General features: G+C 36.1%; 1 protein-coding gene and 1 pseudogene across 7 annotated transcripts in view; one reads left to right on the top strand and one right to left on the bottom strand.

The window, feature by feature from the left end:
• HERC1 (HECT and RLD domain containing E3 ubiquitin protein ligase family member 1) overlaps positions 1–25,111 on the top strand; it is a 195,961-nt gene that overhangs the window by 40,250 nt on the left and 130,600 nt on the right. For all 7 annotated transcript variants that reach the window (XM_047736349.1, XM_047736348.1, XM_047736351.1 and 4 more), the window contains 4 exons: positions 12,135–13,090; positions 18,005–18,100; positions 21,558–21,752; positions 22,731–23,042. In XM_047736349.1, coding sequence (XP_047592305.1) covers positions 12,161–13,090; positions 18,005–18,100; positions 21,558–21,752; positions 22,731–23,042 — 1,533 coding nt within the window. In that variant the 5' untranslated portion in view covers positions 12,135–12,160. The remainder of the gene's footprint in view (positions 1–12,134; positions 13,091–18,004; positions 18,101–21,557; positions 21,753–22,730; positions 23,043–25,111) is intronic.
• Positions 5,838–6,175, bottom strand: LOC125104085 (SOSS complex subunit C-like; annotated as a pseudogene).

Raw genomic sequence — 25,111 nt, 5'->3', positions numbered from 1 at the left:
CTCCCCTCCCCAGAGGCCAGGGGGTGGGACTGAAAGTTCCTACCTTCTAGCCACAATGATTGGCTCCACTGGACACTAGCCCCATCCTCAGATGTTTTCCAAAAATCACTTAATTAATGTAGCAAAAGACACCTTTATTACTCTCATCACAGAAAGTTCCAAGGGTTTTAGGAGCTTTCTGCTAGGAATGGGGACAACAACCAAGTAAATATATATTTCTTAGTATAAATCACAATGTCACAGCTTTCATCCTTAGGCACTGAATACAAAGATGAAGATGGGGGTGGCAATATCACATTTCCCCAAAAGAAATTCTTTGGTGGGGTAGGTTGGGGTTGGGGAGCTAGGGGTGTATATTTTGACAAGTTTTCGCCCTTGATTCTTACTCACATCTACCCTGCATGTAGAATTAATTTTTTGGGGAGTGATATTATGGGGCCATGGAAATAGTGCTGGACTTCAGACTCTGAGACTTGTGCTTAATCCTGATTCTTACGTTCACCTTTTGTGTGATCTTGTCAAATGATGTAAACCCCTCACCCCAGTTTTTCAAGATCTAATTGTGGATCTAATATGTGGATAAGAGCACTGAAATAGGACTAAATTCAGTAGTTTCTAATGTAAATTTTTTTCATTTTAAAAATGAGAATGTAAAATTCACAAGCCTTTACTGCGCACCTGTTAAATTTGAGATACTTTAATTGTCATAAAAAACCATAAGAGAGTAACAACATGAAAAAAATATTTAATTTTTAAAAAATTAAATAATTTGGGGGCACCTGGCTGGCTTAGTCCTAAGAGCATGTGTCTCTTGACCTCAGGGTTGTGAGTTGGAACCCCACATGGGGTGTAGAGATTATTTAAATAAGTAAAACTTAAAAAAAAATGAAATAATTTTGATGATAGTGTAACCTAGTATCGAGTTTGTATTCTTTCCAGAAGTGGGTAGACTGTAGTATGATCCAAATTTGACCCAATTGACCCAAATTGTAGTATGACCCAAAATTGATCCAATATGACCCAAATGTTATTAAACATTTGGGTTTTGTTTTATTTTGGGGGAAGGTTATTTTAAATATAAAGGTCCGTAGTATTTTAAACTTTTTTTTTTTAAGATTTTATTTATTTATTTAACAGAGAGAGAGAGAGAGAGAGAGAGATCACAAGTGGGCTGAGAGGCAGGCAGAGGGGGAGGGGGAAGCAGGCTCCCTGCTGAGCAGAGAGCCAGATGTGGGGCTCTATCCCAGGACCTTGAGATCATGACCTGAGCCTAAGGCAGAGGCTTAACCCACTGAGCCACCCAGGCGCCCCAAGGTCCATAGTATTTTAGAACTGGAAAGAACTTTGGAGATTATTTCCTTTGATTCCCTTATTTTTTAGATGAGCCCTCAGGGAGTAAGCTGTTTTGCCAAGGTCATTTCTTAGGTGTTAGTGTCTTAATTTCCTGATTCCATTCTAATTTTTATTGAATCATGCTTATCTTGTTTGTAGCTAGGGTAGGAAGTTGATAAACTAGCTTAAGACTTAAGATTTGAAAATGTTAGTGGATTGAATATGAAGATATAAACTTTGTGAATCTACTATATATAGTCTTGGAGTTTCAGGGAAAATGAAAAAATTAAATCATTTATTAATTATACCTTGCCCCAACTGGACAGTTGCTTATAATAAAACTATAACAAAAGTTGATTAAATCAACAAGTATGCTTTGTTTTCGAACAATTGTAGGACATCAGCACTGGAGATTCTATAGCTAGTAGATAATAGAGCTTTGAAACAGATTTTTGGAAAACTAGCTTTTTGTATAATACTATATGTATTGTATTTGAAGAAATTACTTTTTGTCTCAGTAAGAGAGAAAATTAATGTCTTCTAATCTTGTATATTTAGAGAGGATTTACTGGTTGTAGCTAATGTGAATGATTACAGCTTGAAAAATTCAGACATTTTAGTTGACACTGAAAGAACCAGAATTTATAATTTGAATACTCTTATGAATTGTTTTTTATTCTTTTATTTGCCTGCAACATAATGTATTAAAAAGGGAAAAATAGGTTTTATCTAGTAACTCAAAAGTTTCATTGAAAATGTTTTAGTCTTACGCAGTATTCTATTTGAACCTTTCTCCACTGATTAGAATTATTCGTAAAACATCATCCCCTTATCTTTGGCAACTCTTGCTCTCATGATTCATCTTTCTGTTTTACAGAACACATCATCAGAATATACCCAGAGGTTATGTTTGTGATATTTATGTGCAATATATATATATATATATATATATGCAAAATGACAAATTGTAAGTTAAACTATCTCACAGTGTCTGAGGTAGCAGGCTGATGAATATATCAGCTCTAGGGTATTTGTCCTATAACTGCAGATTTCTCTATGCCTGAGAAAGGATAAAAAATACTGTTAAACTGGTGTTATTTGATTTTTGTTTTCCAAACCCATGTTAAAGTTAGAAATAAGACAGATAAAATTAATCTTTCAAAAAGAGAAATTTTTAGGTTTTTTTTGTTAAAATGCTTTTTGTAAAAACAAGCCTATTATAAAGTAAAACAATAATGGGTTAGTGATGATAAATTTTGACTATATTGTAATTGAAAACAATATGATCATACCAGCCTTTTTGTTTTAGCTTTTTTTGAGAAAAATTTAAGACTGAAGAGAAGTACAAGAATAAAAAATGACTCTCCTGTGTCGTCTTATGTTGTTTAACAGTGCTAAAATTTTGTCAAGTTTATGTAATCATCTTAAAAATAAAAGAATGGAAACATACACAGAGTTGATGTCCTATTTGGCACCTGCTATCCCCCCCCAGGCAATCACTGTCATGAGTTTGGGGGTCTGTCCTTAAAATCTTTTTTAAAGATTTTATTTATTTATTTATTTGAAGTGGGGAGGGGCAGAGGGAGAGGGAAAGAATCTCCAGGAGACTCTGTACCGAGTGTGGAGTCTGACGTAGAGCTCAGTCTCAGAATGCTGAGATCATGACCTGAGTCTAAATCAAGAGTCAGACGCTTAAGTGACTGAGCCACCCATGTGCCCTTGTCCTTCTAAACTTAAAAAAAAAAAAACAAACTTTTATATACATCTCCACATACATCTACAATCTATATATGTATAAATATATTTTTTAAGATTTTATTTTTAAATAATCTCTATACCCATCTGGAACTTGAACTTAGAACCCTGAGATTGAGAGTTGCATGCTCCACTGACTGAGCCAGCCAGGCACCCCTACAACCAGTATTTAGTAGAGATACCAATAAGGAACAAAATAATAATGATCATAATAGCAGTTTACATTTATTGCGTGCGTATTATGTTCCAGGCAATGATTCTAAGAACTCTCTATGTGTTATCTCATTTAACCCTCATGATAATCATAGAGGGTTCTCTTTATTGTTCTCTAATTCATAGATAAGCACTTTGAGCCACGGAGAAATTGAGGAACTTAGCCTTGGTCAATAGATCGGAAGTGATACAGCCTAGATTCAAACCCCAGTGTGGCAGACTTCGGTGCTTTTACTTTTTCACTTTATTATTATTATTTTTTTATGTTTAAGCAATCTCTATACTACCATGAGGCTTGAACTTATAACCCTGAGATCAAGTGTTGTATACTATAACTACTGAGCAGCGAGTCACCCCTGGTGCTTTTACTTTTAACTTACCAAGTATAGCTCCTCTAGTAATGTTTTTTGGTATTTCTTAAACACTAAAACTTGTTTTGAAAATTAGAAAATTTTATTAGTTTGTTGAATTGCATGTGTTAACTTTTTTATGGTATAAAGTTTATAATTTGGCATCATCTGAATATACCACATTTTAGTTATCTCTTCCCTATAGATGAATGTTTAGGTTTCTCCCTGTTATATAATGAAAATTCTTAAACATGTGTCCTTGTACACAGTGGAATGCGGTATATTTGCATTCATTAGGATTAACGCCTTTATCATATGCTAACATTCATCATATACTAACTTTTTATATGTACTTGCATCTCCTGGATGCTCAGTTCTTTTCTTGATATTTTCTAATATATTACGTTCGTGTGTCAGAACTACATTTGGTTATTCTAGCACTATAATTTTTTTTCAAAGATTTTATTTATTTATTTGACAGAGAGAGAGATCACAAGTAGGCGGAGAGGCAGGCAGAGAGAGAGGGGGAAGCAGGCTCCCCTCAGAGCAGAAAGCCCGATGTGGGGCTCGATCCCAGGACCCCGGGATCATGACCTGAGCCGAAGGCAGAGGCTTTAACCCACTGAGCCACCCAGGTGCCCCTATTCTAACACTGTAATTTTTAATATATGGTAAGCCAGGACCTTTCTCAGTTTCCAATTTTTTTTCAGAGATCTATCTTTCTCTCCCCCTTTCTCCCCCCCCCCTTTTTTTCAATTCCTATGTATTTACTTTTACAGATAATTTTAAACACTTTATCAAGTTTTAGAAAAGTCCAGGGTGATTTTGGTTGATATTGAATTAACTTTATATGTTAATTGACCACCTAAAATATGGATTCTTCCAAATAAGAGCATTGCATAAGCTCTCCATTTATTAAAAGAATCTCTTTTGTTCTGCAGTAGAATTTTATGTATTTATTAATAAAATTTTTGCACTTGTTCAGTTTATTACTAGATATTTTATATTTGTGACAACTCTGTAATTATTTTCTTGTTATATATTATATAATTCCTGGTTATTGTAGTTATTTAAAGATACTTTTGACTTTTTTGTTCTTGTAACTGTTCTTAATAGAATTTAATCACATTTATAGTGGTGTATACTTATAAAAGATATTTAAGACTGGTTAGTAATTTAGGCTTCTCTTGGGTTTTCCTTTAAAATTGAGAATAGGGAACCAATCCTGAGTTAACAAAGAATATTTTCTGGATGGGGGTGCCTAGGTGGCTTAGTTTGTTAAGTGTCTGACTCTTGATTTTGGCTCAGGTCATGATCTGATCTTGGGATTGTTGGATTGAGCCCCACTTCAGGTTCTGTGCTGAGCAGGGAGCCTGCTTAAGATTCTCTCTTTCCTTTTGCCCTTCTCACTTTCCCTCTCATGTGCTGTCTCACTCTCTCTTTCAAAAAAAAAAAAAAAAAAAAAAATATATATATATATATATATATATATATATATTTCTGGGTATGCTGACTGTAAAATCAGAAGGTACGCTGACATCAATTCCTTAAATAGCAAATATGAATGCAACTTATTTAAGACTATTGGTTTATATTTTTATTTTTTTTTTAAGGTTTGATTTATTTATTTGAGAGAGGAGAGAGCGCAAGCAGAGAGGAGGGTGAGAGGGAGAAGTAGGGTCCCCGCTGAGCAGGGAGCCCCATGTGGGGCTCAATCCCAGGATCCTGGGATCATGACCTAAGGCAAAGGCAGATGCTTAACTGACTGAGCCATCCAGGCACTCTGGTTTATATTATTAAAGAATACTCTTGTTTCTTTAAAGTTAAGTACTATAAATGATTCTTTAAAGCCTGTTGTGGAAATAATATACCTAGTCCAACTTATTAGGGGCTCGTGGATGAGTTAATGTAACCATCCAATGTAGAGTCTGATTTAGAGTTAAAATCAAATTGAATTGCAAGAAAGTTAGTCACTTTTAGTGTGACCAGTTCCTTAGATAATACAATTCCAAACCTCTCATTATCCAGGTTACCCTCATTTTTGCTTTCACTTACATATACCTTTCTTTTAAGGCAGAACAAAATTTGAAATTTTGCCCAAATTCTGAGTCATAGTTTGTATAGCACTGAATGATAATAGCTTTGGCATTTGATATTATAAAGTCACTTCCATTGCAAATATGTTCTTTATTCTGGGTCAGGATGAGGTAAAAGGGCAAGAATAAGATTCTCATGTAGAGTCTTGAGTTTTGAAGTCTCCAGATGAATGTGTATGTGCCTGCTACAGTGTGCTGGTGCTCAGCACGCTCCCAGAAGTCCTTACTGAGGGTCTCTGGGAGTGCAGTGCTAGCACTAGGATGATTTGTTGAGGATTGGTTCCGCTTTAGTAACTTTCTTCCCTTTGTCTAGTTCTGCCAAGATTGCAACTTCTATTTCTGTTTTGAAAACTTTGTCCTGGCGGTTCCACAGTGTAATGGTGAGCATTCTGGATTCTGAAAACTTTGTCCTGAAGGGTTTGCAGCCATCTTCCTATTTTCTGTTTCAGCTGTGTTCAGGGCAGTTGGTGAGCATGGTCATGAGAGTGTGGGACCACCCCACAGTTGCATCATGACTCTCCAAAGGGGATATGACTACTTAGAGCTAGATACTTTTGAGTTTTGATATTTATTTATTCTGTAATCAACTACCTCACTGTGATAACAATTTCTAGAATACTATATGATACTTATTTTTTTGTTCAATTGCATTATTGATAAAAGCGGTAAAAGTGGGCACTTGTATTTGACTCTAGGAACCAGTGCTGCCAGTGTTTTTCTTCTGTTTTGTGATATAAAATTTTTAATAATTTAAAAAGGAAACATTTATTCTTGCCTTATTATTAGATTTTTATTAGGAATGGATGCTGTATTTTATCAGCTGTTTTTTTAACATCTCACAATATAACATGGATTTTGTTAATGATAATAGATTTGCTCTGTTGCTCCATCATTATATTCCTCAAATAAACAAACCCATTCAACATGTCACATGTTAACCTTTTTTTTTTTTTTAAGATTTTATTTATTTATTTGACAGACAGAGATCACAGGTAGGCAGAGAGGCAGGCAGAGAGAGAGGAAGGGAAGCAGGCTCCCTGCCGAGCAGAGAGCCCGATGCGGGGCTCGATCCCAGGACCCTGGGATCATGACCTGAGCCGCAGGCAGAAGCCCTAACCCACTGAGCCACCCAGGCGCCCCACATGTTAACCTTTTAATATACAGTTCCACTTTGCTTGCTAATATTTTAGTTGTGGACTTTTATAACTACCTTTATAGGGCAGCATTACAATTGTATTTTTTGTGCTTTGTTGAGTTTTGATATTACTTTATTGGCTACTTAAGAAGAGCAAAGACTCTTTCCTCAATGCCCTGAGACATTTACAGTAGTTTTAAAAATGTCTGTTTCCTGAAGGCATAAAAAGATTTCTTTCTTCAAACATCCACAGCTTGGTTTTTGTTGTTAGTTTGTTTAAACCTCATTACTGATATATTTCACTAGTATCCTAACCATGTTATTCTGTCTCTCTAATTTACTGTAAATTACTAGCCAGTTGGTTTTCTTCAAATGCAGCCTTCATTAAGAACTTATGAAATACCAGACACTGTGCTAGGTGCATTGTGGAATTTTCATCTTCCATATTATCAGTTTTGTCTCATTGTAGGTTATAGAACTAAAAGGGAAGTCATTGGCTCATTAAATTTTTTTCTCACATTCTAAATTCAGGTTCTTTTTCTTACGATTTTATATGAACATTTTTATGTTTTCTAGTTGTTCTGATTCATTTCTGTTTAAATACTCTTGACTTTCTTTCCTGAATTTCCCTGAATTCACATTTTGATGAATCTGGAATGGCATCTTATAATTTTTTTTGATCCATCAAAGTCATTCTTGATGTATATTTGTTTGTATATTTCTTGTATATTTGTGCACTGTTGATTCTATCTTCTTTTTTTTTTTTTAAGATTTTATTTATTTATTTGACAGAGAGAGATCACAAGTAGACGGAGAGGCAGGCAGAGAGAGAGAGAGAGGGAAGCAGGCTTCCTGCCGAGCAGAGAGCCCAACATGGGACTCGATCCCAGGACCCTGAGATCATGACCCGAGCCGAAGGCAGCGGCTTAACCCACTGAGCCACCCAGGCGCCCCAGATTCTATCTTCTTTTGGCAACATATCCAAGTTCATTTTGGTGAAGTACTTCCTGCCATGCTCATTTTCTTTTTAAAAATAATTTATTGAGTCAGAATTTACATAACACATAATTAACCATTTTAAAGTGAATCATTATTTGTATTTAGTGCATTCACAGTATTTGCAACCGCCATCTCTGTCCAGTTCCAAAACATTTTCAATTACTCTAAAGTAAAACACCTCCTACATTAAGCATTAAGCAGTTTCTCCCTATTTTCCCACTAGCTCCTGACCCACAACTACTAACTTTTTTTTTTTTTTTTTTGGTTTCTATTCATTTGCCAGTTCTGAACATTTCATATAAATAAAATCATACAATGTGTGTGACCTGGCTTCTTCACTTAGCGTGTTTACAAGGTTCAGTCATGTTATAGCATATATTAGTACTTCATCCTTTTTATGGCTGAATAATATTCCATTATATAAATAACAGAACATTTTGTTTATTCATCTATTGATGAATTTGATGATGGTGACATTTGGGTTGGTTTTTACTTTTCCATTATTATAAGTAATACTGTTACTGAATGTTCCTGTACACGTTTTCCTGTGTACATACATTTTCAGTTCTCTTGAGTTTAGACATAGGACTGGAATTGGTGGGTCACATGGTAACTTTTATGTTTAACTTTTTGAGGAACAGGCAAATTTCCATTTCTGTCTTTTCATTCATATTTACAATATTGAGTATCTTATGTTTTATCTTTTTCTTTCCTTGATTAGGTTAGCTGATCACCCCCTCCCCCACTAAGAATCACCTCTGAAATTTAGATATGAATCCTATTATTTTTTTGTCTCTCTTATTCATCAGTTACTGCTATATTTATTACTCACTTTTTAAGCTTATTTTTTTCTAATACTGAATTGAATTATTCATTGAAGTCTTACTTAGAAATGAAGTATTTTAAGTCTTTGTAGATTGCTTTTGGTCAACTTTGGCTACATTTTGTTGATAAATAATGTTTTTTATATACTTTTCTAGAAATTGTGAAATCCTTTTTTTTCTTCCCCTTTTTGTTTAAAAAATTGTAGAAGAGCATTTCTAAAAATTTGACTTTTTCTTTGTTTTGGTTTCCTTTATTTAAAAATGGAGTTTTAAGATTTGGTTTGGTAACAAATGCACATATATGAAATTCAGAAGGTCATGCAGTGTAAAGTAAGTATCTTTCCTATTGGATATCCAGAAGATATCCAGATGATCAATAAATATAAAATGTTCAGATTTATTAGTAATTGGGAAAATTGAAATTAGTTCAACATCGTATGCCTTTACAGCTATCAAACTTGCAAAATTAAAAAGAACAAAAATTACGTATGGGTTGCCGGAAGGGAGGTAAATAAGGTACTCTGATATCCTCTGCACAATGTGGTGTTTTTGTTTTTGTTTTTGTCTTTTTTAAACAATGTGGGGCTTGAACTCACAACCCTGAGATAAGAGTTGAGCTGATATCAAGAGTTGGATGCTTAACTAACTGAACCACCCAGGTTCCCCTCCCCTGCACAATGTTGAATAATTACTAAATGAAGTAGGAGGAGGCTTAGGTTTTGTTTTTCCCTTCCCAAGTACATACTTTCTGAGTATCTAATGAAGATAATTAAGCATAGTAATGATAATCTTGAGAAGGGAAGTGTCATCAGATTTTATATTTAGAATTTAATAAGGCATATTGACAAATAGGAAACTCCTTTTTTTTTTTTTTAAAGATTTTATTTATTTATTTGACAGAGAGAGAGGTCACAAGTAGGCAGAGAGGCAGACAGAGAGAGAGGGGAAAGCAGGCTCCCCACCGAGCAGAGAGCCGGATGCGGGGCTCAATCCCAGGACCCTGGGACCATGACCTGAGCCGAAGGCAGAGGCCCTAACCCACTGAGCCACCCAGGTGCCCAGGAAACTCCTTTTAATTAGTCTAGGATCACTATCACTTGAGCTCTTTCTTGAAGATTACCTATATCATGACAATAAAATGCCCTTCAGTATTTGAGGATTTTTTTTAGTACGAACTGTTATGATTTCCATTCTGCAGACTTAGTCCCCACCTCCCTTGCAATAATTTATGATGAAAATCTCAAAAATGGGGCACCTGGGTAGCCCAGTGGGTTAAAGCCTCTGCCTTTGGCTCAGGTCATGATCCCAGGGTCCTGGGATTGGCCCCGCATCGGGCTCTGCTCAGCAGGAGGCCTGCTCCCCCCCTTCCCCGCTTCTCTGCCTGCCTCTCTGCCTACTTGTGATCTCTGTCAAATAAATAAATAAAATCTTTAAAAAAGAAAAAAAGATTATTCCCTGCCCTTAAAAAAAAAATCTCAAATATATGGCCAAGTTGAAAGATTATTAAATGAATTGATATATACTCACCGAGATTCTTTTAATATTTTTGTTTTACTGCATACCTATTCATATATATGGATATGTATAAAGATATATTACCCATCAATGCATCTTTTTTTTTGACCCATTACAAAATAAATTATAGTTATCAGTATACTTCTCCCCAAATATACTTCTATTTGCATATCAAATAGAGTTCAGTATTTACTGAGGTAAAAGTCACATTCAGTGAAATGTAAAAATCTTAAATGTGTGTTTATTGAGTTTTGATAAATGCATATGCCTGGGTAATTCAATATTATCATCACCCTAGGAAATTCCTTCATGTTCCTTCCCAGTTTATTCATGCACTCATCTTCTAGGGGAAACCATATTTTTATTTAAGTCTTTTTATGGACCTGTGTTTTCTTCTGGGCAAACCCCTAGGAAAACAATGGTTGGGTCATTGAGTAGAGATTAGTTTTAGTTTTATAAGAAAACTATTAGTTTAGTTTTTAAGATACTACCAGTGCTTTTTCCCATTCACAGTCCTGCAAATAATTTGTGAGAGTTTCAGTTGCTCTACATTCTTGCTAAGATTTGGTGTTGTCAGTCTTTTTTTTTTTTTTTAATTTTTTTTTTTTTTTTTTTTTTTTAAATTTATTTGACAGACAGAGATCACAAGTAGGCAGAGAGGCTGGCGGGGGCGGGGAGGGAAGCAGGCTGAGATCATGACCTGAGCTGAAGGCAGAGGCTTTAACCCACTGAGCCACCCAGGCGCCCCTCTATTTGTGTTTTTAATGTGCATTTTCTGATGAATAATGATGTTGAGAACTTTTTTTGTACTTATTGGCCATTCATATATCTGCAGTGAAGTTTTGTTCAGTCTTTTGACCATTTTGAAAATTAAATTGTCTTTTTATTACTGAGTTATAGTTCTTTATGTACCTTGGATGCCAGTCCTTTGTGACTATTTCATCCCATAGGACTTAGTGTTTAAGTATTTTTTTTCCTTAATGTTCCATTAGCCACTTCATAGTACATCATTAGTTTTTGATGTAGTGTTCAATGGTTCATTAGAGTACTTTTTTAAAAAACAAATTCTTACGTTGTATTTACTATGTGTTGGAATACAGCAGTAAACAAAATATACAAAAACATTTCTGCCCTTTTGGAGTCACTGTGGTTCCTCCATATAGCCATGGAGACTAGCAGGAAGGTTCCTTCAGTGATCCAAGAGATGATGGCTTGGGGTACGGTTTTAGCAACGAAGGGGGTGAGAACTGTTTGGATTCTGGATGTATTTGAAAGTAGCACTGACTAATTTGGAGTGTAAGAAGGAGGAATTAGTGGTGACTCTCAAGGTTTTTGGCCAAAGGAGCTAGAAGGATAGAGTTGCCATTTATTGACATGAGGAGGTCTACAGGAACAACAGATTTGGATGGTCATTGGTGGATTAGGAATTCAGTTTTGAGTATGTTGAGATGCCTATTAGATATCTATATGGCAAAGTCAAGTGGGCAATTGTATATATGAGTATGGAATTCAGGGGGGAGGTCTGGGTTGAAGATAGGAATTTGCGGTGATCAGCATGTAAAACCCACTGTTATATTGACAGTGGGACCAGAATCAGAAGGGAAAAGGTATGCAAATTACTAATTTTATAATAAACTTTATGTGGGGTTAATTTTAGGTTTACACAAAAGTTGCAAAAATTATACAGAGTTCCCATATGTGTCCTTCACCCATTTTTCCTTAATAGTAGCATCTTATAACTATAGTACATTTATGAAAGCTAAAATACTAACATTGGTACATTCCTGTTAAATTGAAGTGCAGACTTTGTTTCACCAGTTTGAAATTGCTAATTGTAAGTGTAAGGTGGAGGTTCAGAAACATTTTGTGAATCATCTATATAAGTTTTTGACTGCTTTTTCATCTCCCTTTGTAGAACTAATGGCTGAAGAGTAAACCAACATGGCAACTATGGTTCCACCAGTGAAACTGAAGTGGCTTGAACACCTCAACAGCTCCTGGATTACAGAGGATAGTGAATCTATTGCTACAAGAGAGGGAGTTGCTGTTCTGTATTCTAAACTGGTCAGCAATAAAGAAGTAGTACCTTTGCCCCAACAAGTTTTGTGCCTCAAAGGACCACAGTTGCCAGACTTTGAACGTGAGTCTCTTTCAAGTGATGAGCAGGACCACTATTTGGATGCCCTTCTTAGCAGCCAGCTAGCACTAGCAAAGATGGTATGTTCAGATTCCCCATTTGCTGGGGCACTTCGGAAACGACTCCTTGTACTCCAGCGTGTCTTTTATGCACTTTCTAATAAATACCATGACAAAGGCAAAGTGAAACAGCAGCAGCATTCCCCAGAGAGCAGCTCTGGTTCAGCAGATGTCCATTCTGTTAGTGAACGTCCCCGGTCAAGCACTGATGCACTTATAGAAATGGGTGTTCGAACTGGTCTAAGCTTATTATTTGCACTTCTGAGACAAAGCTGGATGATGCCTGTGTCAGGACCTGGTCTTAGTCTTTGCAACGACGTTATTCATACTGCAATTGAAGTTGTCAGCTCTTTGCCACCATTATCTTTAGCAAATGAAAGCAAGATTCCTCCGATGGGTTTGGACTGCTTATCACAAGTGACAACATTTCTTAAAGGAGTAACTATTCCCAATTCTGGTGCAGACACTTTAGGTCGCAGATTAGCTTCTGAGCTGCTGCTTGGTTTAGCAGCTCAGCGAGGCTCTTTGCGGTATCTTCTTGAATGGATAGAAATGGCTTTGGGAGCTTCAGCGGTTGTAAATTCCATGGAGAAAAGCAAACTACTATCAAGCCAGGAAGGAATGATCAGCTTTGACTGCTTTATGACTATATTAATGCAGATGAGGCGTTCTTTGGTATGTACTATAAATTTATCTTTAACTTAATCTGTAATAAACCATTTCATTCCTCTTTGACTTCTTTTATTTACTGCTCCCCAGTACCAGGAGTTGGGAAGGAAGAGAGGTAACTTTTGTTGTGTGCCTACTACCAACCAGGTGCTTTATGTGCACTGTCTGAGTCAATTATCATGTTAATATGTGAGGTTGATATTATTGATCCTTATCTTAAGGATAAAGAAACTGTGGTAGTTATCCTAAATTTACACATCTATTTGGCAAAAGAACTGGAAGTAAAACATACACTAATTAAGCACTTATGGGGCAGATGGCTGTGTAACTAAAACTAATTCTTACAACCCCAAGTCTGTATGCAAAGCCCATGTTTTTTCTGACTACTGTATATGGCTTTTACTGTATTTGTGTTGAGTTGATTTTTCCTGTGAAGGCCTACCTTGAAGTTTATAAACTATAGTAAGGAAGTAGCAAAGTATAAGTTTATATTGTTGGATTTCTACTTTTCTTTCCATTTACCTCTTTTGTTCTGGGACAAGCACACCTATAACCACACCTCCATAGCCTCTGTGGTTATACTCCATAATACAGCTCTTTATTGTAATGAGGGTACTCCAGAAAACTAGATTGCTTTCCACAGAATTCTGGATCTATTCTGGGGAAGAATCTTGGATATTTGATTTAGTTTAGCTCTCCTAAAGTCATCATAGGCCTATATTAGATTGAATTTAATTAAATCTCAGATTGGCTTTAGGGGAAAGGAATGGTTATTAATTGAATTTTACTTTTATTATTCCTTCTTACACCGTAAGTGATAGAGTCTAATACTCTTGGTCTCCACAACCCACTTTTTTTTTTTTAAGATTTTATTTATTTATTTGACAGACAGAGATCACAAGCAGGCAGAGAGAGAGGAGGAAGCAGGCTCCCTGCTGAGCAGAGAGCCCCATGTGGGGCTCGATTCCAGGACCCTGGGATCCTGACCTGAGCTGAAGGCAGAGGCTTTAACCCACTGAGCCACTCAGGCGCCCGAACCCACGTTTTTTATACTTTACAGTGTTGTCTGAGAATTCAGAAAATAGGTATATCCTCTCCCAGTACTCTGGACTCCAACCCTGCCTTTAGTTTCTCTACCCTGAACAACTGGGACAAAGCTTACCCCAAGCTGAAAGTTAAAGGGAAAGACACATAACCATCAACTGAGTACCTGATGTAAGGCCTAACAAAAATGAGTTCAATCCTTTATTTTTATTTACTTGTGTGATTCTTAACCTTCACTAATGATACACATGCAGTAATGGTGTTTGAATGGGAGTGCACAAAATACTCATTAACATATTTAAATAAAGAGAGGGAAATAACGTCAATGTATATCTCTGAATTCTGAAAGAATAAACAATAATAAAAACACCATTGGCCTTTGATGTCAGCAGGTGTTTATTTAACACTGTGTGCCAGATACTGTTTGGCACTGAGTTTAAAAGGTAAATGAGTGGCGCCTGGGTTGCTCAGTTAGTTTAGTGTCTGCCTTCAGCTCAGGTCATGATGCCAGGCTTCTGGAATTGAACCCCGCATCGCATTAGGCTCTCTGCCTAGCCGGAAGCCTGCTTCTCCCTCTCCCTCTGCTTGCCACTCCCCCTGGTTGTGCTCGCTCTAAGAAATATATAAAATCTTAAAACAAAAACAAAAATGAAAAAGAAACGGTAAATGAGCTTTGTAGCATCCATGCCTTCAGCCAGCTCAGAGTTTAAAGAAAGACAGATACACAGACATTTCAAATAAATGATAATGGGAGAGATGATAATGTAGAGATCTGCAGTAGGAGGAGGTGGTGAGACACAGGAAGAGAACTGGAGGGAAGGGGCAGAAAATGTCTTGTGGAGGAATGATCCCTGAGCTTAGTTGAAAAGTAGAAAGAGTTTGCCTGCAAACATGGAAGTGTGTGAGTGTGGGGAGTTGGAGAAGTTTTTGGATGAGAGGACCAGAGTTCACAAGGTGACCAAGGTGTAGGAGAGCAACCCCCTGGATGGATGGATGGGGTAGAATGGGATGAGGTGAAGGCAAGATGGGGTAGAATGGGATGAGGTGAAGGCAGGGCCTTGTATCTCGTACTGTGGGGTGTTGAGACTCATTCCTGTAGGCAGCGGGGAGTCACTGAAGCAATTTTAAGTAGTGTGAAACCAGATATAGCAAGAATATATGGAAATGTACTCCATCTAGTCTTATGTCCTTGTCAGAATATCTTAAAAAGACAAATGTGAAAAAAAAAAAAGGTTTACCATTATTTTTGATGATAGGTGCTTAAGAGAGGGAGGTAATTAAATGACGACCTATGAAGCCATGAATTTATGTTATTTTAATTGCCACTTATTTTTAGACCATTGAAATTCCTATGTTAACAGTTTATAAAGTTACACATTTAATGTACTGTATTTTCCAAAATTTGGGGGGTTTTTTTGTGCTTGCTTCGGCAGTACATATACAAAATTTTGTTTTTTAAAAATGCCTAGGTATAGTATTATTTTCTTTTTGACATTAAGAATTCTGTGTACAGATTGGGTTTTAGAGATATCTTTAATCCTTACTGACTGTGGCGGCGTAGTCTTTACCTTTAACTACATTATCCTCTAACTTTGTCCTTGAAGGCTATGTTCCAGGAACCCCAGTAGAAACCTGAAAGTGCAGATAGTACCAAACCTTATATGTACTATGGTTTTTCCCATACATATATACCTCTGATAAAGTTTAATTTATAAAGTAGGCACAGTAAGAGATTAACAGTGACAAGAAAATAGAGTAATTATACCAATATACTGTAATAAAAGTTATGTAAATGTCATTTCTCTTTCAAAATATCTTACTGTACTGCACTCACCCTTCTTGTGATGATGTGAAATGATAAAATGCCGATGAGATGAAGATGAAGTGGGGTGAATGAATTGGCATTATGACCTAGTGTTAAGCTATTACTGACCTTCTGATTAAATGTCAGAAAAAGGAGCACCTGCTTCTGGACTGCTATTGACCTTGGGTAGCTAAACCACACAAAGTGAAACTGGATTTGGGGGGTGGGGAGTACTATATTGACCGTATTGGGCAGAATAGAAGTGAGTGACGGTGTTTGAAGGATGTTTTATTGGTTTGGTATTTTTAAATTGAGCAAGAATTTATTAAAGATTTCTTGTATTTTCTTTCTCTGTTCACGTGATGCAAATTAATAATCACTGCTACCAGTTTATTTTCTTACTGTATATTAGAAATTGTGCTAAGCATGTTTTGTACTTAACTCTAATCTTCCCAATAGCCCTAAGTAATATCAGCATTATTCCTGTCTAAGAATAAGGAGACTTATCCTTCATTCACACATCCAGTAAGTGATGTGGCCTGGATTTAAACCCGCGTCTGTCTGTCACTCAAAACTTCATGCAGTTTTCAACATTTCCTTCCATACTGTAGAAAAGCATGAAAAAGGGGATTATGACGGCTCTGGTGCCAGCTCCCAGGATGGCATAGCAGGCTGTTGTTCCACATCTACTTTTGATTTGGTGATCACTAGAGATGGCCTTTTAAATAATGGAGCCACAGATTACAATTGTTTTTCTCAGAAGTATTGTACAACTAGTTATGGAATTTGCAGAGTCTGTACCCCTGAGTATTTGCTGGTATGGCAATACCTTGTATGTCCAGTACTAGTTCATTTTGAACACTTAGCTTCTGGTATGACTCCACACCTACACGTGGCTCTCTTTAGCCTTACTACTCAAAAAGTGAGCCTCAGATGGCAGCACTGGCATATCCTGGGAGCTTGTTGGAAACGCAGAACCTTAGGCCCCATCTATATTTACTGAATTGGAATCTGTATTTTAATAGTCTCTAGATAATTTATGTCCACATTAAAATTTGAGAAACACAACCTTAGATAAAAAGAAAAATTGATTTGGCAGTAGCAGGTTAGTACCTGATAAACTAGCCATGAATTAAATAGCCAACATATACATTTGTTTCATTTCTTCAGAATCATGTTAATTAAAGTAGTTTGAACTGATAAAATCGTATAATCTTAGAATTAGATGGGATCTTATAGGCATCTAGTCCAATCTCCCTTCCATAGTAGAAGATAAACTTTTTTATGGTGTATCTGCCAGTTCATCATTTAGGATATAAATATTTTTACAGTATAGTATCCATTGAAAAGAGCCACTGATGAAAATTTCATGAATACAGGATTGCTAAATCAGAGAAGGAACTTGACATTTGTGATCTAAAGATTTAAGGATTTGGAAATTTGAAGGAGGAAGTGAGATCAAGTTCACTTTCTGCTTTGTCATTTGTCAATGACAGAATGATTTCTGGTCACAGCCATTGGCCCCTATTCTGTAGAGTCCCAGAACGGTGCTATGATTCCTCATCTGTGATAGGAAAAAGATGCTTTGTTGCTGGAGTAGTCAGGTAGCTACATGAATTGAATTGTGGGCCTTCAGTTTTACTGAAACTAAGAAGGGAGGAATGGACTTTCTGTTGCTCTGGTCAAGGTCATCACTCAAGCTGGCTATGTTCTATTTGCCTGTATCCTCAGGGACAGGTGGGCAAGGCAGCTCCAGGAGAGTAGAATATTTCCTGGGGGCTCCTTTATTGGATATTGGCCACCCAAAGAACATGTAATTGGCAAAATTCTGCCTCCCTTGTTTGTTTCTAGGAAAGCCCTATGTTGAATAAACAGTCACTGAGGGATTGACACTTAATTTACTGTTTCACTCAATAGCTCCATCTTTTGTAACACTTCTGTGTAAAAGTTGGTTTCATGACCTAATGTTAGGATTTGAGCTTAGCATGCATACTCACATATACAGTTCCTCAGATACTTCCGTGGAATATTTAAGTAATTTTAATATGTATGTTTCTCTCCTGAAACTGTAGGGTTCATCTGCTGATCGGAGTCAGTGGAGGGAACCAACCAGAACATCTGATGGCTTATGCTCACTCTATGAGGCAGCTTTATGTCTCTTTGAAGAGGTATGTAATAACCATGGCTTTTACATTTAAAATTACTTTGTATTAAAATGCTATAGCATGAAAATAATTATTCAGTGTTTGAAAAGGATGCAGAACTAAGTAGCATCAGTGGTTGCCCCTAAAAGTGGAGCTAGGGTATCTGGCATCAGGAATGGGAAGGAGACATACTTTTCTTTTACCTTTTATTCATTTTGAGCTTTGTATCATGTGTAGGTAACTTTAAAATTTTTTAAATAAAAACAGATACAGAAAAATACACAAATGTCAGGCTTAACGAATTGTTATAAAATATCTCTCTAATCTGTACCCAGGTAAAGAAATAAAACTACCAACCACTCTGAGTGGCTCTTTCATGTCCTGGTCTTAACCCCTGTCCTCCTCCCCTAAGCAACCACTATCCTGACTTTTAGAGTAATCACTTCCTTGCATTTCTTTTATCATTGTGTCACCCAGGTGTGTGTCTCTAGACACTATGGTACAGTCTTGCCTATTTAAAAAAAAAAAAAAGTCTTTTAACTCTCTTAATCTATAGGTTCCCCTCCATTTTTTTCTTTCCATCAGTGTTTTTGTTTAGAACCTGGGCTTTTTGCTGATTGATTACTCATAATGCAGTTCACTGTTTATTTTCTGCAAATTGGCAGGTGGATCCAGAGGCTTATTTGATCCCTTTGGCAAGACTATACATGGTGGTGTGATGTTTTCATCAGTTTCCTTCTAGTTGTCTCTGTTATTGTGGTATTAGCAACTCTTGATGTTTAATGATTAATTCATAGGTGGTTGGTTGCAAAATGTTGATATTTTAATTGTGTCACTCCTCTTTTGTTCGTTGGAATGTTTTTATAAAGTTGATACCCTTATCAATTATTTGGTTACTCTGTTTCAGTTCATATAAGAAAGGCTGAATAAGTGCTTGATTATGTCTATCCAATTTTTAAAAATTTGAACACTGATTTTATAAACTAGTATTCAGTTTAATGAATTGGTCTGTCATCCTCCAAAGTGGACCAATTGATTTCATTTGAAAAATGTCATTATGAACTCATAGACTTAAACCTGTTTGAGTTTTAACCCATTAAATTATTATCTATAGTGGAGCTCATATTATTTCATCTTTGGCCAATAGTCTTTTAAGGTAGTAGTCTCTTCAGGGTGGTTCCTAAGTTCTTTTTTTTTTTTTTTAAAGAGATATTTATTTGAGAAAGAGAGAGTGCAAGCAGGGAGAAGTGCAGACAGAGAGGAGAGAAAACTCAAGCAGAATCCTTGCTGAGTTCAGAGCCCCAGATGGGGCTCAATCCCACGACCCTGAGATGATGACTTGACCTAAAACCAGGAGTTGGATGCTCAACCAACTGAGCCACCCAGGCGTCCCCTAAGTTCTTTTGATATAGGCCTAATAATCTTTCATAGCTTTCTGGCTCTGTGACACATCAAATTATTCCAGACTCATCTGTCTGCATCTGCTTATATTTTGGAGTTATTGGAGGTACCTTGTCACCTAGTTTTGTTGTGAATGTTAAGTGTGGACTTGAAGTTTGGCCATGTAGTTGTTCTGTGTAGTGAATCAGTGTGTTTAGAAAATGGCATTGCTGCTGCTGTTATCTTCCTGGATTTCTGCCCTGCCCCCGCTCCAGTTTTTAAATACACATTTCTAAGCCCTATAAGTAATTTTTTTTTCTATCTTGCTCATTTTTGGGGGAATGTGGAGTGGAGGAGAGCTGGGATTTATCATAAAACTTATTATAGTAATAGATCTTCAGATTAAAAAATTCTAACACTCTTGGCCCACTACCCTCTTTTGTCTCCAGCAAAATTTCAGATCTCTTATTAGGGACTGGCAGCCTTCACTTACCTGTATTTTGTGTGTCCTCATAACCATCCTTATGTTACCTGGAGAATGTTGAACGCATAAGTCATTCTGTTGTTTTGGATGATTATGACTAAATGATTCTGACTAAAATTATTCTATTCCCTTCCATTTAATGGGCTTTTGAAGATTGACTTTTGAAGGTTTTCCTTCTCCTATTTTGGTTGAGCAAAAAAAACAAAACAAACAAAAAAACACAAAACACTATAAGACAGACAAAAAAATTGACAACAGCTGCAGTCAGAGTTAATATATATATATATTTTTAAGTACTGTATTCACCCAGCGTGGGGCTCTGACTCACGACCCTACCAGAGTCATATGCTCTACTGACTGAGCCAGCCAGGTGCCCCAGAGTTAGTATTTTTATTACATAGAGTTCGTATAAGCCAGTTAAAAATCCATTAAGCCCTGCTAAGTAAATGGGCAAAAGTTAGTGGTAAACAAAGAAATAGAAAAACTTTAGTTCTGTTATAATAACAAAATGTCAAGTTAAAATAATGCATCCTCTTTGATCCCACTTAAGCCTTTGCAAAAAATTAAAAGCATAATATGTGTTATTGATATGGATGCAGTGAGACTGGTACTCTCATATAGAGGTATTCCTTGGTTAGGGCAATTGGAATGGCCACCCTGGGGCCTATCCTTTTGGCAGGGCTGTGGGGGGCGGCAGGTAGAGAAGTATGGTTTTTAAAAATATATTATGAATAGCAACAGACTTTACCATTATATTCAACACAGATGGTAAATAAGCAATGATTTTTATTTTATGTGTACATAAAATGTACTGCTGGTGATACATAGTAGCACCATTTTGGAAAGCAGTTTGCTAGAGTATGTTTCAAGAATCATAAGATTGTTGTTGTTTTGAGATAGAGTAGCCTCATTTTTGAGCTTCTCTACTTAAGTAGTAATGAAAAAGGTAGTAACTATGTTCTTAGAAATGGCTTGTGTAACAAAAAGACTCTAAATGTCTTGTTTAAAAGAAAAGGGTTAAATAAACTGGAGTTTTTACATAGATGGAAAATTATCAGTTCATTCATGAAGATAGCTGTGGAAAATTTTGTCTGACTTTTGTTTCATCACTTTTATATATCCACCGTGTTAACTATGTTAAAGAATGTGTACATGTAAAATTCTGAAAGAATGTAGATAAAAAAGATAACATTCATTGTATTAAGGTTATAGGATTATCAATTTTTTTTTTTAAGTAAGTTTTCAAAAGTTCAACCCCCACAACCCTGAGATCAAGAGTTGCATGCTTTACTGACTGAGCCAGCCAGGTGCCCCTTCTACTTTGTTTTTTAAGGTGTTTTTTCTTTTTCCTGAAATGCTGTGTGTGCCATAATTACTAGTCAAAAAAAGTCTTGATTATGTGTCTCCTCCTCCTCATTTTTGCCACCTTTATTAGTATCTTTTGCAGGAGTATGTAGTCTAGCCATCTGTATTTAAAATTAGATGTATTCTTAAGTTATTTGAGCCATTGAGAGTTTCAGAAATAAGGAAAATAAACAGTAATTTCAGATAACATTTATGAAAATGTCTCCACTAAGAATTTCTTGCCTATTTATTGCATATTTTTAATTTTAATAGGTTTGCAGAATGGCGTCTGATTACTCAAGAACATGTGCTAGCCCAGATAGCATTCAGACTGGTGATGCGCCCATTGTCTCAGAAACCTGTGAGGTTTATGTCTGGGGGAGCAACAGCAGCCATCAATTGGTGGAAGGCACGCAGGAGAAAATATTACAGCCCAAACTGGCTCCCAGTTTCTCTGATGCTCAGACCGTGAGTCCTCTACATATCTTACAAATTGGTAGATGGTTTGCTCTAAGTAGTGTTAAGAGTTTTTTTTAAATAAGTGAAGAGTCTCGTTTCTTTTTTTTTTTAAAGATTTTATTTATTTATTTGACAGACAGAAATCACAGGTAGGCAGAGAGGCAGACAGAGAGAGAGGAAGGGAAGCAGGCTCCATCCCAGGACTCTGGGATCATGACCTGAGCTGAAGGCGGAGGCTTTCACCCATTGAGCCACCCAGGCGCCCCAAGAGTCTTGTTTCTTATCTGTATTGTTTCTGTATACCATGCTATATCACTTTTTTTCATTTTAATAGGAAAAAAACCCATTTTTAGTTCATTTCCCTAGCACGGTTTCTAAGTTTCAAAAAACTAAATAGGAGCTGGATTTTTGAAAAGAATTATGAATGACGACAGACTTACCATTATATTCAATGCAAATGGCAAATAGGACTAAGTAAAAACTGGAATTTTTCTTTTGCCAGATTGGCATTTTATTTTCTTAATATGATCACTTATTTACATTTGTAGCTACCTTTTAGTCAAGCTAGAACTTTCTATTTTTTTATTAGTTTCACTAAAACTTAGGTTTTTTTTTTTTAAATGAGTGTAAAATATATTTTATATGGCCCTTGCCATAATGGACTCAAAGGAATTGATAGGATAATTTTATTTCTTGCTCTTCATCCACCGATTATAAGATGAGGTAAAACATTTTACTTTGTTGTTTTATTGAATCATTACTGGGTAGATATCCTGAAGAGAGAAAATATTCAGTAATTTATGCTCAACAATAAAGTCAACATGAGGAAACCATTAATAGTTTTCATAATTTTCTGTTTAATTTCTCTGTAGAATAGTGCCATATTGTGCTTTTAAAGACTTTGAACCTCTTTGATAAAACTAGCTTTAAATATTATACTCTGAGTCTTACAGAAACATTTTATTTTACTGTTCTCTTTGCTTATAGATTGAAGCTGGACAATACTGCACTTTTGTTATTTCTACGGATGGCTCTGTCAGAGCTTGCGGTAAAGGCAGCTATGGGAGACTGGGCCTTGGAGATTCTAATAATCAGTCCACTTTAAAAAAGTTAACATTCGAACCTCACAGGTCCATTAAAAAGGTTTCATCTTCTAAAGGATCTGATGGTCACACCTTAGCTTTTACAACAGAAGGAGAAGTCTTCAGTTGGGGAGATGGTGACTATGGGAAACTGGGACATGGAAATAGTTCAACACAAAAATATCCCAAGCTTATTCAGGGCCCTCTGCAGGGAAAGGTATGTGCTTTCTTTTTGTATTTAAAAATAATTAGATGCGCTGTGCTGTAAGTGATGTTATCTTTCAGATTTTGATGTATTCTTTCTGAAGTTACCCTCACTCCCAAATCCTTTTTATCCTTTGGATATTTGCTTTTGTGGTTTACAAAACACTTTCACATACATAATTTTAATTCTTTTTTTTTTTTTTTTAAAGATTTTATTTATTTTTTTGACAGAGAAATCACAAGTAGGCAGAGAGGCAGGCAGAGAGAGATGGGGGAAGCAGGCTCCCTGCCGAGCAGAGAGCCCGATGCGGGGCTCGATCCCAGGACCCTGAGACCGTGACCTGAGCCGAAGGCAGAGGCCTAACCCACTGAGCCACCCAGGCGCCCCCATAATTTTAATTCTTATAACAACTTTGTTAAGGTAGTTATTACTCTCATTTCACATGAGGAAACTGAGAATCATCCATTTCACAAATACTTACAGATATTCTATCTGGAATATCTATCTTGACAGTGTATCCAGATACACTATCCAGATACATAAGATATTTCAGTATCTTCCAAATGCCAGGCAGTGTTTTAGGCATTACACACATAGTAGTGAACAAAACACAAGATTCTTAGTCTCATGGAACTTTTAATCTGTGGTTAGAGATGAGTAAGCACATAATTTCAAATAATAATAAAAAAAAAATTGAGTAATGTATTAGATATTAACTTGGGTGGGGTGTGATATTAGATAATGGGGTCATAAAGTTGGAGGAGGTGTCATTTTAATAGAAATAAGACATTTAGAGTGGTTAACTCACTTGCTGAAGGTCACACAAATAATTAGCACCATTAGAAACTGAACCTAGATCTCCTCTTCCAATTTCTATTTTACCTTTCTTTAAAGAAGTGAAGGTATTTTCCTGCACTTATAGTTAAATGCAGTTATACAGGTTCCTCTATTTTAAGATTACATTCTTGCCACAAAAGTTTTTTTATATAAGACTTTTTCAAAGTTTAAATTTTTATGTTATGCCATAATTGCAAGTGGGACACTTTTCCTTCATGGGAGGTTGTCTGACAAGATTGTCTATCAAATGAATTTTACTTTATTATAACTTGTAGTATTTTAACTTAGACATCAACCCCAAGCAGTGAGCTTTGGAATGTTTCACCTGACAACATCATGGGATACTTGATAAGATGCTGAATGTGAGGCTTTAAGAAAATTTTCAGGAAAATATTACTACTACTTTAAGCACCTTCTTTCTTCATTCCAATTCTTTAAACATTATATTCCTTTTAATGTCCTATTTTTTAATGGGAACTTTGCTAATTAAGTATAACTTAGTATGAATATCATAAAGGAAAAAGGTTCCAAAAAGTAAATTAATAATTTTTAGATAAAAATTTTAGTAGTTTTTAGCATATTATCTAGAATGTATTAGGTGTGCAGTGTTGTTTTTTTTTTTTTTTTAAAGATTTATTTGAGAGAGAGAGAGATGATGCATGAATGGGGGGGAGGGGTAGGTAGAGAAGCAGACTCCTCTATCTGAGCAGGGAGCCTGATAATGGGGCTTGATCCCAGGACCCTGAGATCATGACCTGAGCTGAAGGCAGACACTTAACTGACTGAGCCACCCAGGTGCCACATGGTGCTCAGTATTTTTTATTGAATCTAAATTTTGAATTTTCTCAAGTGAGTTCTAATTTTTGGAGATTGAAAAGAGAGTAATTTGTATAGTTTTTTTTTTTTTTCCTGTTAAATCATTATTTTGATCAGTGGTAAAAGCTAGGAGTCATCTCCCAATTATGTTGCTGTATACTGTTAATCCCCTGATTCTACTCATCAACTCTATAGCTAATTGAGGGGTAAAGAGATACTGCTAAGAGTTTAATTAATGTAAGCTTATTACTGCTTAGATCTTCCTGCATTGGTTAATAGTAACTGTGTTTTTGAGAGTCATCCCTATTACATAATGAGTTTTTCTTGATTAGCCAGGATTGTAGGTTTTATGTTAACATTATATTTAAAATTTTTTCGTTGTTCCATGAGTGTTTATTTAGCCCTGCCAGCTCTTGATTTGTGATACA

This window comes from Lutra lutra, chromosome 7 (assembly GCF_902655055.1).
Source record: "Lutra lutra chromosome 7, mLutLut1.2, whole genome shotgun sequence".
Classification (NCBI taxonomy): Eukaryota; Metazoa; Chordata; class Mammalia; order Carnivora; family Mustelidae; genus Lutra; species Lutra lutra.
This window is presented reverse-complemented; position numbering and strand designations above follow the sequence as displayed.